The sequence below is a fragment of the Oncorhynchus masou genome, chromosome 26 (genome assembly GCF_036934945.1).
Source record: "Oncorhynchus masou masou isolate Uvic2021 chromosome 26, UVic_Omas_1.1, whole genome shotgun sequence".
In the NCBI taxonomy this organism is placed as follows: domain Eukaryota; kingdom Metazoa; phylum Chordata; class Actinopteri; order Salmoniformes; family Salmonidae; genus Oncorhynchus; species Oncorhynchus masou.
This window is the reverse complement of record NC_088237.1, coordinates 12,757,953-12,772,620: the sequence shown is the minus strand read 5'-3', so window position 1 is coordinate 12,772,620 and position 14,668 is coordinate 12,757,953. Positions and strand designations below refer to the sequence as shown.

General features: G+C 43.4%; 1 protein-coding gene and 1 long non-coding RNA gene across 2 annotated transcripts; one reads left to right on the top strand and one right to left on the bottom strand.

Moving 5' to 3' along the window:
• Positions 1-184: 184 nt before the first annotated feature.
• On the bottom strand, positions 185-2,435 carry LOC135514823 (tRNA-dihydrouridine(20a/20b) synthase [NAD(P)+]-like). The gene is made up of 5 exons (XM_064938454.1): positions 2,098-2,435; positions 1,862-1,983; positions 1,474-1,714; positions 1,107-1,333; positions 185-530 (listed from the first exon to the last, which is right to left on the bottom strand). The coding sequence occupies exons 1-5, from the start codon at positions 2,181-2,183 to the stop codon at positions 256-258; spliced, it is 951 nt and encodes a 316-aa protein (XP_064794526.1). The 5' UTR covers positions 2,184-2,435; the 3' UTR covers positions 185-255.
• A 184-nt stretch (positions 2,436-2,619) lies between these two features.
• LOC135514821 (uncharacterized) lies at positions 2,620-7,992 on the top strand. Its single transcript, XR_010451735.1, has 4 exons — positions 2,620-2,680; positions 2,772-2,850; positions 3,039-3,178; positions 3,368-7,992. It is a non-coding gene; the product is annotated as an uncharacterized LOC135514821 (long non-coding RNA).
• The last annotated feature ends 6,676 nt before the right edge of the window (positions 7,993-14,668 follow it).

The window sequence follows — 14,668 nt, the reverse complement described above, 5'->3', positions numbered from 1 at the left end:
ATGACAAATATGTTGAAATTCGGTGTAATGTGTTTGGTTTTGTTTGTACCTTTTGACCATTTCTGACTGGACATGTTGAAGTGAATCTGATTTTATTGCAGCCTCACACACCGCACTCTGATTTTTTTTTACGTGCTCACACACTGCACTCCTCTATCAGAATGAGATTAAAAAAAAGGCAATATAGTAAATAAAATATTTTATTCCATTGGAAATATGATTAAAAACATACAATAAATTATACCCAGCCAGTGTTTATGATAGGCCTACTGTCTGTGTGTCTGGGGATCCATATGTGTTGTGGAGGTAGTCTATGACTGCGGCGGTGCTTTGCAGGGAGTTGAACACCTTCCTCTCGGGCTGGGAGCTGACCCTCTCCAGCATGTAAATGAGGTGCTGGTGGAAGCAGGTGAAGGGGGTCCCCTGGTTCGTGGCGAGGTCCACCCAGTCCCACACACACTCAAGAGGGGTCTCGTTGTAGCCAGCGAACATGGCCGGGTTGGACAACAGCCCCCGGGCTGCCATCACACCTACAGGACAGGGCACGTGGGGTGGGAAGTGTCTTGAGTGAGCCATTTAACAATAAAGATCCTGAATTGATATATTCCATCTTCCTCAAATTATTTCTGTGAATGGAACCTCTAGCTACCCATTTATGTACTTACAATGAATATTTGTTAAGATGGCACAATAAACAGAAAATGATTTCCCTGGAGGGAATGAGAGGTTACAGAATAAATGCAGATGAAAAGCAGATAAAGTGTTTATGATAACGAGTAAACAGTGGGCTATGCAGTTCTTTGAAAATAAACCATGATAGTGGCTCCCCCCCAGAAACCCCCCATGTTGTGGTATATTTTCATTGTGGATCACTTTCGCCTATATAAGGGGATTTAATATGAAGCTATTTTTCAAGAGTCTCTTTCCCATGGAAATAACTACACGTGTAGTTACTAAGGATCTGTCTCATATGACACCCTATTCCCATACTGAGTGCACTATTTTTGACCAGAGTCCCGTGTGACTGCCTTTGGAGTCTCTGGTCACAGCTAGTGCACAATATTGGGAATAAAGAATCTATTGTGATTTGCACAAATTTAACTGACCATCAACTCCAGTGAGCTGGTGAGTGGTCTCCACATCTCGGAGGGTCTTTATGTCTCCGTTGGCGACGACAGGGACTGACAGGCTGTCCTTGATGGTCTTGATGGCGTCAAAGTGGACCGGCTGGTGGCGCTCCTCTGCGGTTCGACCATGGACCGTTATCCAGGACACCCCTGCCGCCTCTGCCTTCTGACACAGGTCCACCGTACGTCGCAGGTCCTTGTGAATTCTGAGAAAAGAGAGAGGAAACAACAACTACAAAAGGAACTTCATGACACTTAGGTTATTTGCTAAATAAAGCTTTAACAAGCTCTTTTGTCATTGAAGTAAAAGTGAAACAATTATATTTGGTGATATGATCACTCTTACCGTATTTTGATGGAGGCTGTGTAGTTAGGATTGTCCACTTGGTTCCTGACATGTCGAACCATGTCTTTGACCAGCTCAGGTTTGTTGATAAGGCATGCCCCGTAGCCATCTGACATGGCCCACCGCTGGGGACAGCCACAGTTGAGGTCCACTCCATCAGAGAAGGGTGCGACCACACAGGCTGCATCAGCCAGGGTCTGGGCATCACTAGCAGCAAACTGCACGATCAGAGGACGGTCAGCTGATGGGAGAGACAGAGACCATTAAAGTTGGATTTAATTTACACCAAATTGACAGTCTCCACACATCAATGACAACAGACACCAAATCCCTATAGTTTGAGAGGCATCTAATATTTCCTTGAAGAAAAAAAGTGATCTCATATTACCTTCATTAGTTGTAAATTCACTGTCTCTGGCTTTGACAGAACGCATAAAGTCAGGAGCAACTATCATTGGAGTGAAGCAAATGTCACAGTCAAATTTCCTCACCAGTGACCTGAATGCCAACCTGGAAAAGTTGGAAATAAACGATGAGTTATAGCTATTGCTCAACCTATTTCAGCTATCTGCACAAAACCGCTGAACAAGTCATTGAAAATGTACGAATATCAGATAATCTTACTTTGAATACCGGACCATAGGAGCACAGATTTTCAGAACTTTCCCTTCCTCAAACATGTCCATCATGTTGGTGGTCGTCATTTTCATAGACCGTACAGTACGTTTTAATCACTAAAGTGAGCTAGTCAGTTAGCTAGCTAGCTAGCTAGATTGGCATGGCAATGCCTTTCTTTCCACAGTCGAAACTGTTTGTTGCATGCAGTTTATGACCTATTCTAACGTTGGTGTGACTAGATAACGTTCACATTTAATGTAATTAAGCTAGCTAGTTAGCTAAATATGATAAACACCCGAATGCAAACAATAACACGCGGTATGTTAGTGGGCGTGTCCTCCGAACAACCTTTCATGTTTTACCTTTGAACCTAAAAAGGATTTAAATATTTTTTTATTTTTGGATTTATTTGATAAGTAACGTTATAACAATTTGTTGATACAAATACAGATAATTTTATATTTATTAAGAATAATAAAATGTTTGGTTTGGTTCATTTCATGTCGCTGTAATTCTACGTCATCGTGTGACGAAGTGGCGAACATGGAGGGTAGTAGAGAAGCGTCAACGAATTCACTGCTAAATGATGGTAAAATGCTATATTTTAACATTTATTTTAAGTACTTTTCTGTCAGTCAGCTTGACTTCACGTAGGTGTATGTTTTGTTTTATTTAACTAGGTGTATCAGCCACGTATTCGTTTAAGAATGAGAGCTACCGAGTTGACTGTGCAGTCCATCATTGGCAACTTACAGCAAGGCACCGTAATCGTTTCTGTTTGCAATACTTTTCTTTGCTCGTGATAAAATAAAATAAAAGTGTCTTTGGAAATACGTTTGGAGTGGTATGTGTGTGGCCAAATTGTTGCTTTACCATGGGTAAGAAATAATACAGGAAGTGATTTAGCTAGCTAATCTATTTTTCCTATTTATCAATCTCTTCTCTAGAATGCTATGCTGATTTTCTCACAGAGGACTTTGACGTGAAGACGTACACAGCCCAGGCCATCCACCATGCTGTCATCTTAGAACAGCTGGCCAAGCTGGCTCAGGGTATCAGTCAGCTGGACAAGGAGCTCCACAGCCAGGTATATCTGTCACCTAAAACTGTATCTCATTCATGTGAGACCTTTAGCCCTGTATCTTTATCTATTAGTTTAATCAGACAGTCAGTTTGTTCTATACTGATGGCTGGTATGTATACATTTTCTATAGGAAAGACACTTTTCCTTCAGGTGTTGAATGACTTACTGACTGGTAAATATTTGTCCTGTCAGGTGGTAGCCAGGCACGAGGAGCTACTTACTCAAGCTACTGGGACTGAGTCTTTGGAAGTTAATATACCTTTAGCTAAAATTTGTTTTTGTCATCGTGGCACTTCGGACTTGTTGGAACAGGGGTTCTCAAAGTGGGGTCTGCGGACCCCTCTGGGCTTTTGGCCAAGAGAGCCATGGCCAAAAGCCACGGATCCCTGTGTAATACAATACAAGTACCGTGGATACAATGTAATATTATGCATCTAAAATGTATCTTCTTAACCCTGAACAACATGGGCCTGGGAGGCTCACAGGGATATTGGTATCCACAGTACTCCACCAATTGATCACGCTCTCCACAGCCGATGTGAGTAAGGCCTTTAAACAGGTCAACATTCGCAAGGCTGCAGAGTCAGACGGATTACCAGGACGTGTACTACGAGCATGTGCTGACCAACTGGCAAGTGTCTTCACTGACATTTTCAACCTCTCCCTGTCTGAGTCTATAAATCCAATATGTTTCAAGCAGACCACCATAGTTCCTGAAAGATTATTGGAATCTGTGTGGGTAGCTGGACAGGTAGGATGACTGGCAATAGTGAAGGTGAACAGATGGTCAGGTGACAGAGGAATGACTGAGGCAGGACTTCCTTTAACCACAAAGTGGTATATGTACTGGTTAGTTTGTCTGTGCTGTATAACAAAAGAAACAGAATAACATGTACCCAATAAAAATTCAAATCAGAAAGTCAAATGATAACTATCATTGTCATTATTAACATAATAATTCAGCAATAAGGTTCCATAGGAATTCAATATGAAGCAGAATGGAGTCATTTATGATCATAACCATGTTAACCATCATGTTAATCCAGAGAAGGATTAATGCAAATAAATTGTTCATTTATACAATCTATAACCTCCAATTTTATATAAGAATTTATCATTTCAGCAAACCATTAAGTTTAATATTTCATCCTTCTAGGTTAGTCTTCATATGTACATGTAATTTCATTACATTTTAACCATCTATCAATGTCTGTAGGGCTGTGATCATTGGCCATATACATAACACAACAGGTTTGAAGCGTGCACTCCAAGCCTCGCTCCGCAGTAATTACTATAAACAATAACTGATGGCCCGCTCTCCCGATTGCAGCATAGTTCAGATGAAAGGGAACAGATTCGGTGGAGTTACGTTGATTCATGGACACACAGAATGTCTGGATTAGACGAAGTTGACGAAGAGAAAGCAGTGAGGTTGGGCAGTGGCGATGTCCTCCTTTTACTGATTTGAGATCTGTCTGACATTTCCACCCGACCTAATTAAAGCGCCCCTGGCCCAGCTGAGCAAGTGGCCATGAATTAAAGGACAATTCCACCAACTCCATAGGCCATTCTACAGTCCCTGTGCCCAAGAACACTAAGGTAACCTGCCTAAATGACTACCGACCCGTAGCACTCACGTCTGTAGTCATGAAATGCTTTGAAAGGCTGGTCATGGCTCACATCAACACCATTAACCCAGAAACCCAAGACCCACTCTAATTTGCGTACCTCACCAACAGATCCACAGATGATGCAATCTCTATTGCACTCCACACTGCCCTTTTAAAACATTTATTTAAATTTGTTCACCTTTATTTAACTTGGTAAGCTAGTTGAGAACAAGTTCTCATTTACAACTGCGACCTGGTCAAGATAAAGCAAAGCAGTGAGACAGAAACAACAACACAGGGTTGCACATGGAATAAACACACCTGGACAAAAGGGACACCTATGTGAGAATGCTATTCATTGACTACAGCTCAGCTTTCAACACCATAGTGGCCTCCAAGCTTATCACTAAGCTAAGGACCCTGGGGCTAAACAACACCCTCTGCAACTGAATCCTGGACTTCCTGACGGGCTGCCCCCAGGTGGTAAGGGTAGGCAACAACACATCCGTCCACGCTGATCCTCAACACGGGGGCCCCTCAGGAATGCGTGCTCAGGCCCTTCCTGTACTCCCTGATCATTCATGACTCCAACACCGTCATTAAGGTTGCTGATGACACAAAGATGAGACAGCCTACAGGGAGGAGGTCAGGGACCTGACCGTGTGGTGCAAGGACAACAACCTCTCCCTCAACGTGATTTAAGACAAAGAAGATGTTCGTGGACTACAAGAAAAATACGGCAATTGTTCGGCCTCTGACCGCAAGGCACTACAGAGGGTAGTGCGAACAGCCCAGTACATCACCGGGGCCAAGCTTCCTGCCACCCAGGACATCTATACCAGGCGGTGCCAGAGGAAGGCACTAAAATTTGTCATAGACTCCAGCCACCGTAGTCATAGACTGTTCTCTCTGCTACCGCACAGCAAGCGGTACCGGAGCACCAAGTCTACTTCCAAGAGGCTTCTAAACAGCTTCTATCCCCAAGACATAAGACTCCTGAACAGCTAATCAAATGGCAACCCAGACTATTTGTATTCCCCCCCCACCCTCTTTTACACTGCTGCTACTCTTTATTATCTTTGCATAGTCACTTTAATAACTCTACCTACATGTACATGTTATTCAATTACCTTGACACCGGTGCCCCCGCACATTGGCACATTGACTCTGTACCGGTACCCCCTGTATATAGCCCCACTATTGTTATTTACTGCTGCTCTTTAATGATTTGTTATTCTTATCGCTTACTTTTTTGGGGGGTATTTTCTTTAAACTGCATTGTTGCTTAAGGGCTTGTAAGTAAACATTTCACTGTAAGGTCTACACCTGTTGTGTTCGGCACATGTGACAATTACAATTTGATTTGATTATATACAGTATATTTTTTTACATAAATGCAATGTAATTGAAGTTTAAAACGTCAATGTTTTCTCTCTGCTTCGTGGCGAAATGTGTAGAATTGCAGGAAATTAGCTAAGAGGCGGCCCTTTTTAAATGTTATTTTCGCACTGCAGACGTCACGGTAAATCTCCTTGTAGACTATTTATTTGTGTAATGATAATGAGGGTGTCCCTGATGAATTTGCTATCACAAAAGGGGTCCCCAGACCCAAAAAGTTTAAGAACTTCTCTGCTGGAATATATTCTGTCATTGTAGTGCTGTAGACATTCCATAGGGAGCGCTGCTGTCACACAATTGGATATAAGCATCAGTGCGTCTCTCAGTATTGAAAAAACATCTTACCCTGTATCAGTGGTGAGGTGTGTTATCTACTCCAAGCCTATAAGACCATAACACATCATCACAGGGAATGATCAAGGCAAAATAGAACTTCTTTTGTTTTATTTTACCTTTATTTAACTAGGCAAGTCAGTTAAAAACTCATTCTTATTTACAATGACATCCTAACTCAGACGACGCTGGGCCAATTGTGTGCCGCTCTATGGGACTCCCAATCACGGCCGGTTGTGATACAGCCTGGAATCGAACCAGGGTCTGCATTGACTCCTCTAGCACTGAGATGCGGTGCCTTAGACTGCTGCGCCACTTGTGTTCAGAGACCCTCAATAAAGCCGACCTCTAGTAACAGCACTCAACCTATTTGTTTTCTCTCATAGGATAAGGACAAAGATTGTTGACCCATACAATAAGATTGTAGCTAGGACTGCCCAGCTCTCCAGATTGCAGGTATCCATCCATCTCCTTGTGATTTGAGAGGCATAATACTATCTGTTGTGCTGATGGTGGTGTTGTATTATTATATGGTCTGGGACTGAGGCTCAATAGCAGGGGGAAGATTGCCTCTCTAGTGTTCATTATTATCAGCACTCTGACAGCATCTCTACTTCTGCACTGGACTTGATTTCTATGTTTATTGGAAAGACATCTGAGGTAGAGAAATGGACCGACAGCATTTTCTTGGGTTTTTATTGTCTCTCTGCCCATTTTCAAGATGGGTACTTCAAGTTAGGTGCTGTACATATTGTCAAGGTTGCCTAATGTATCCTGGACAGTTTCCAGGATCCTCCTGTTTTAAATTGTAAAGATGACAATAACCCAGAGTCATATAGAGGTCTATATACCTGTATATGGCTCTAGGATGTCCTCTTCTGCCCTGTCAATACAATGTAACTATAGAAGGTGTCGGTGTCTCATGCCATACTGATATGAGTGCTCTGTACTCAATGGTTTACAACAAAGATACTGTGTGTTTTTATTGACCGTTAAACAACACAAATATTATATGACCACTTTTACTCTTGTTGCACATGCCTGCCATTATGGAATTACTCCCCACCACTTTGGAGAAAGGCATTTATAAAGGTGTTTTATGGAACTGTGTAACGATTGTCTGTGGAAGAAGGTGTGGACCAAAGCGCAGCATGTGTTCATGATTTTTGTTTGACTGAACACGAAAACACAAAACAACAACGCGAATAAACGAAACAGTCCTGTAAGATGCAGAAAACACTAAACAGAAAATAACTACCCACAAGACACAGGTGGGAAAAGGCTACCTAAATATGGTTCTCAATCAGAGACAACGATAGACAGTTGCCTCTGATTGAGAACCACACCGAGCCAAACACACAGAAATAGAAAACATAGAATGCCCACCCTAACTCACGCCCTGACCAAACCAAAATAGAGACATAAAAAGTATCTAAGGTCAGGGCGTGACAGTACCCCCCTCCAAAGGTGCGGACTCCGGCCACAAAACCTAAGGGGAGGGTCTGGGTGGGCATCTATCCGCGATGGCGGCTCTGGTGCGGGACGTGGACCCCGCTCCACCTTAGGCTTGGCCCACTTAGGTGGCGCCTCTTTAGCGGGGACCCTCGCCGCCAACCCCAGTGGAGGAGGCACCGGATGAACCTGGCTTTGGGGGAGAGCTGGTGCGCAGCCTTGGCACCACTCTTCCAGGCTGAATGCCCACTTTAGCCCGGCCCCTCCAGAGTGCAGGCACAGGTCGAACCGGGCTGTGGGGGAGCACTGGAGATCTGGTGCTTACCACTCGCACCTCTCCCTTAGGCTCAATGCTCACTTTCACCCTGCACACTCGGAGCGCAGGCATAGGGCGAACTGAACCCTCCCAGCGTCCCGGAGACACAGTACGCAGAGCCGGCGCAGAATACCCTGGGCCAAAACGGCGCACCGGAGACCAAACGCGCTGAGCTGGCACAATCTGCCCTGGCTGGATGTCCACTCTCGCATGGCACTTGCGGGGGGCTGGCATGTAGCGTTCCGGGCTATGAGCGCGCACTGGAGGCACTTCACTGCATAACACGGTGCCTGACCAGTACCACGCTGCTTCCGGTAAGCACGGGGAGTTGGCTCAGGTCTATTGCCTGATTCCGCCAATCTCCCCGTGTGCCTCTCGTGCCTGCTGTGCTGCCTTGCCTCATATCGCTGCCACTCATCCTTAGCTGCCTCCAGTTCTTCTTTAGGGCGGCGATATTCCCCAGCCTGTCTCCAGGGTCCCTGTCCTTCCAATATCTCCTCCCAAGTCCAGGAGTCCTGAACCCTCTGCTCCCTGTTACTACGCTGCTTGGTCCATTTGTTGTGGGTAGTTCTGTAATGATCGTCTGTGGAAGAAGGTGTGGACCAAAGCGCAGCGTGGTACATGTTCATGATTTTTATTTGACTGAACACTAAAACAAATACTGATTGAGAACCACACCCGGCCAAACACACAGAAATAGAAAACAGAATACCCACACCAACTCACGCCCTGACCAAACCAAAATAGAGACATTAAGAGGATCTCTAAGGTCAGGGTGTGACAAACTGCTTTTGGAGGCTGAGCATTCTTCATACCAGGACTCCTATCTGTTATGTAAAATGCATCTGTTTTTCTTGGTAAGTCCTCCACTAAATAATACATATAGGCCACATTAAAGGTTTACAAACAATATTATCTCAACCTTTCAAACAGCATTACTTTGATCCTGTTCTCAGATAGCGTCTGCAATCTTAACCCATGACATCACCGTTGTGGTTTTTAATCCACCACGCTATCAGTGGCCCCCCCATTTAGAAGAAATCAATAAAAAGCAATCGGGGGTTTTAAAAGGTTGAATTTCTACCCCTGTTAAAATAAGACTTCTTTTTGTGAGTAAACTGAGCCTGTCCTGTCTGAGGCTGGGTAGCCACATCTAGATAGAGGGAAATAGACTCTCTAGGTTTACAGGCTCTGTCCACACATGCACACGGCCTACACACTGCAGCTCTGTCGTTTGTAGAGTTGAGGGGAAGGCTTTTTAAAAATTGATGGAATTTGGCTTCAGTCCAAAAGGTTACTGTGATTTTAACTGGCTCCTTCCTCTCCCATGGCTCTGGCTCTGTGTTAGCTCTGTCTGTCTACTGATGCTCCCTCTCTCAGTTTTGTCATCGTGTGTGTGTGTGTGTGTGTGTGTGTGTGTGTGTGTGTGTGTGTGTGTGTGTGTGTGTGTGTGTGGAGTGTTATCATTGTTCTGCACCACAGACATGCATCCAGCAGAGAAGATACTAGTAGCGGGCAGGCATGCCAGGCTGCTAAGGTCTTAGGATGAACACCGGACTGGTTTGTGATTTCTGAATAGAATGTTTGCAAAGTTTTATATTATTTTCAATAGACTGACAGACCGTGGTGCTGTGGGACCCCTCTTTTTCCACTTTTAACTCCCAGGGACTGTCATGTCCTTGGTTTTAGCCACTTAACTTGTTCTTCAGTCTTCCCGTTCTTTCACTCAAACCCAACCCCCGTCTAGGGACGTTTTCCTTTATGACATAATTTGTAATCAATGTATGATTCATTCTATGCATATGTAATTCTGTGTGATTAGTTAGGTATTTTAGTAAATAAATAATTAAACCCAATTTTGTATTGCTGATTCAACTTGTTAGCCAGTGTTCGTGAAGATAACCAAGAATTTACAACTTTCAGATGAGACTGAAATAAGGTGACGATTAATATTGACTGCTATTGATGTAAAATATTACTAGGTCTTTAAGAGTTTATTCGGAAGATAACAGATCTATAAATATTCTTAAGTGGTGCCCCGACTTTCTAGTTAATTACAGTTACATGATTAGCTCAATCAGGTAATATTAATTACAGAGAAAGGATTTTATAGAACATCATGTCATATCACTTAATCCTGCATAGCCAAAGACATGAATTTTCACAGTCTGCTGCCTCCAGTTTGTATGATGGCAATTTGCATATATTCCAGAATTGGGGCGGCAGGGTAGCCTAGTGGTTAGAGCGTTGGACTAGTAACCGAAAGGTTGCAAGTTCATATCCCTGAGCTGACAAGTTACAAATCTGTCGTTCTGCCCCTGAACAGGCAGTTAGTTAACCCACTGTTCCTAGGCCGTCATTGAAATAAAAAATTTGTTCTTAACTGACTTGCCTAGTTAAATAAAGGTAAAATAAAATAAAATGGTATTAAGAGTGATCAGATGAATTGCAATTAATTGCAAAGTCCCTCTATACCATGCAAAAGAACTGAATCCCCAAAAAAACATTTCCACTGCATTTCAGCCCTGCCACAAAAGGACCAGCTGACATCATGTCAGTGATTTTCTCGTTAACATAGGTGTGAGTGTTGACGAGGACAAGGCTGGAGATCACTCTGTCATGCTGATTGAGTTCGAAAAACAGACTGGAAGCTTCAAAAGGGTGGTGGTGCTTGGAATCATTGTTCTTCCTCTGTCAATCATGGTTACCTGCAAGGAAACATGTGCCGTCATCATTGCTTTGCACAAAAAGGGCTTCACAGGCAAGGATATTGCTGCCAGTAAGATTGCACCTAAATCAACCATTTATCGGATCATCAAGAACTTCAAGGAGAGTGGTTCAATTGTTGTGAAGAAGGCATCATGGCGCCCAAGAAAGTCCAGCAAGCGCAAGTTGATTCAGCTGCGGGATTGGGGCACCACCAGTACATAGCTTGCTCAGGAATGGCAGCAGGCAGGTGTGAGTGCATCTGCACGCACAGTGAGGTGAAGACTTAGCCTGGTGTCAAACATCAGGGACAGACTGATATTCTGCAAAAGGTACAGGGATTGGACTGCTGAGGACTGGGGTAAAGTCCTTTTCTCTGATGAATCCCCTTTCCGATTGTTTGGGGCATCTGGAAAAAAGCTTGTCTGGAGAAGACAAGGTGAGTGCTACCATCAGTCCTGTGTCATGCCAACAGTAAAGCATCCTGAGACCATTCATGTGTGGGGTTATTTCTCAGCTAAGGGAGTGGACTCACTCACAATTTTGCCTAAGAACACAGCCATGAATAAAGAATGGTACCAACACATCCTCCGAGAACAACTTCTCCCAACAATCCAGGAACAGTTTGGTGACGAACAATGCCTTTTCCAGCATGATGTAGCACCTTGCCATAAGGCAAACGTGATAACTAAGTGGCTCGGGGAACAAAACATTGATATTTTGGATCCATGGTCAGGAAACTCCCCAGACCTTAATCCCATTGAGAACTTGTGGTCAATCCTCAAGAGGCGGGTGGACAAACAAACAACCCATAAATTCTGACAAACTCCAAGCATTGATTATGCAAGAATGGGCTGCCATCAGTCAGGATGTGGCCCAGAAGTTAATTGACACATGCCAGGGCGGACTGCAGAGGTCTTGAAAAAGAAGGGTCATCAATGCAAATATTGACTCTTTGCATCAACGTCATGTAATTGTCAATAAAAGCCTTTGACACTTGTGAAATGCTTGTAATTATACTTCAGTATTCCATAGTAACATCTGACAAAAATTATCTGAAGACACTGAAGCAGCAAACTTTGTGGAAATTAATATTTCTGTCATTCTCAACTTTTGGCCACGACTATATATACTGTACTCTATACCATCTACTGCATCTTGCCTATGCCATTTGGCCATTGCTCATCCGTATATTTATATGTACATATTCTTATTCATTCCTTTACAATTGTGTGTAAAAGGTAGTTGTTGTGAAATTGTTAGATTACTTGTTAGATATTACTGCATGGTCGGAACTAGAAGCACAAGCATTTCACTACACTCGCATTAACATCTGCTAACCATGTGTATGTGACCAACACAATTTAATTTGATTTTAGGGTATGTGTTTGTATTCTGTCTGTGTATGTTTCTATCTGTGTGTGTGTGTGGGTGTTTCTGTCTGTCTGGGTCTGAAGGAGACCGGTAATGATCAGACTATAAATCCAGGGGGAATAGGAGAGTGCTTTGTTTATATTTTAGTCTCGTGTTCGCTCACAAAATGGCAGTTTCTCGGCCACACACAGATAAAGCATTGAGACAGTCACAGAGGCTCAGGGGACAGACCTCGAGGTCTCAGCTGCATCGTTTACTTAGCCCAAACACACTGCTGACCTCTCTGTGTCCTTCAGCCCCAGACACAGCTCCACAATGCTGCTAGACACACGGTTATTATTACCACTATTACTATGCCCATGGTTGGCGTCATTGTTTGTTTATAGGCTACAATAGGAAAAGAAATACTTGGAAATGTCAACAGTGATTTGATTAGAGATCATTTCCAATGAGTGATCTTCAATCAATTATGACAAAAAAAAGAGGATCGTTCCATATTAGATTTCACGTTCACTCACATCTTGTCAAAAAGATTCAGAATGACTGGTTCAGATGGGGTTCTATTTTGTTTGGTTCTATTTTTTCCTATTTTTCCCAGGTTGTGTGTGACCTGCTGCGAAGGATCATCAGAATCTTGTAATTGTCCAAGCGTCTGCAGGGCCAGCTCCAGGGTGGGAAGCAGGGAGATTAACAAAGCTGCCCAGAGCCTCAACGAACTGGTAGAGTGACTGTTGCCTGTTCACCTTTGATACACTGCACTGTACTACTGACAGGGCTGCTCCAAGCCTCAACGAACTGGGTACTGTAATACTGACATGGTTAACTCACCGCATTTGGGCCGACTGTAAAGAGAGTGTAGATAAGGGATAGGCATCGCTAGTCCTGGAGTGTTTTTGATTCAACCGAACTGGAATGCCAGGTGTGTTGAATTTAGTCAATCGTTGAACTGATCAATTCGCTTAGTTGATCAGGTGTAGTTGGAACAAAAATCCTGCAGTACCTGTGGCACTCCAGGGACAGGGTTGTCTTCCCCCTGGTGTAGATGGTGATGAGATCACCAAGGGTGTCCAGATCAGCCTCAGCAAACTGGGTGAGTGATCCTGCTCATTCACTCTAATACTATTGACACTTAAGTGAAACTCCACTCATTTATGCCTACTGTAGAAGGTGTAGGTGGTGCTGAGATCAACAAAGCTACTCGGAGCCTCAAAGAGCTGGGTGAGTGACTTGTAGAAATGTTTGTACTGTAGGTTGAAGGTGCTCTTTGGTGAAGGGTAATCAAAAAAACACAGAGTGCTCTTCATATAATGACTTTTTTTTTTGCAAGATTTTGTTATATTGAACGTGCTGTTGATAATAAAGGCATTTTAATTATATGAAGAGTGCCGTTGTCCTCCGTGTTCTTTTAAGAACATTCTGATTTGACTCTGGGACACTGCTTATGTCTCACTATAGCCTCTGCTTAGAACACACTAGGTTGGTAAATGCTGACGTACTCTTCACTGATTGGGGTAGTCACTTGAAGGTCACTGTTTTTTCATTTTTGTACATTTTATTTAACCTTTATTTAACTAGGCAAGTTGGTTAAGAACAAATTCTTATTTACAATGACGGCCTACCCCGGACGTAATTGTGCGCCGCCCTGTGGGACTCCCAATCACGGTCAGATGTGATGCAGCCTGGCTTCGAACCAGGGACTGCAGTGATGCCTCTTGCACTGAGATGCAGTGCCTTAGACCGCTGCGCCACTCGGGAGCCATGTAAGGCTCCCAAGTATGTACGGTTACTCAGGCTGGATTTGGCTTCAATCAAACCTATGATTGACAGACCGACAGACAGACCTCATGTTCAAAGAAACCCAATTTTCCTTGATTATATAAAGAAACAGCACTTTTTTAACTACTAATAGTTTGATAAATAACTTTACTGCAGGAAGTAGATCCCAAACTCATTATTCATTTCTGTTGCACAGGAACAAGATGATATCCCACAGTGCGGATGTCCTGGTATTTACTTTAAGGTGTTTTTGGAGTGCAGTGTTGGCTAAGCAATGCACAGGGCTTGATTAATACCTGACCTATAGGCCAGGCTATATTCTGTAAATATATTACCCTTCTCTCTTTATCTGTGACAACAAGATAGCTGTGTTTTCCCCACAAATGGATTTTAAAATGTTATACAATCGGAAACGTTTTTTCTTTTCCCCTGGAAAGGGGAGAGAGTCTCGCTGGACACCACAGCAGGCCCCAGCGAAACAGTCACAGGGGCAGGCAGACGCTTTCTTTACAGGAATCATGAGGATAA

Coding starts and splice junctions, on each gene's coding strand:
- LOC135514823 (XM_064938454.1), bottom strand. CDS start 2,183: ATGAAAATGACGACCACCAACATGATGGACATGTTTGAGGAAGGGAAA. Junction 1,984..2,097: donor CCTATGGTCCGGTATTCAAA/GTAAGATTATCT, acceptor CAACTTTTCCAG/GTTGGCATTCAGGTCACTGG. Junction 531..1,106: donor CCAGCTCACTGGAGTTGATG/GTCAGTTAAATT, acceptor CCTGTCCTGTAG/GTGTGATGGCAGCCCGGGGG.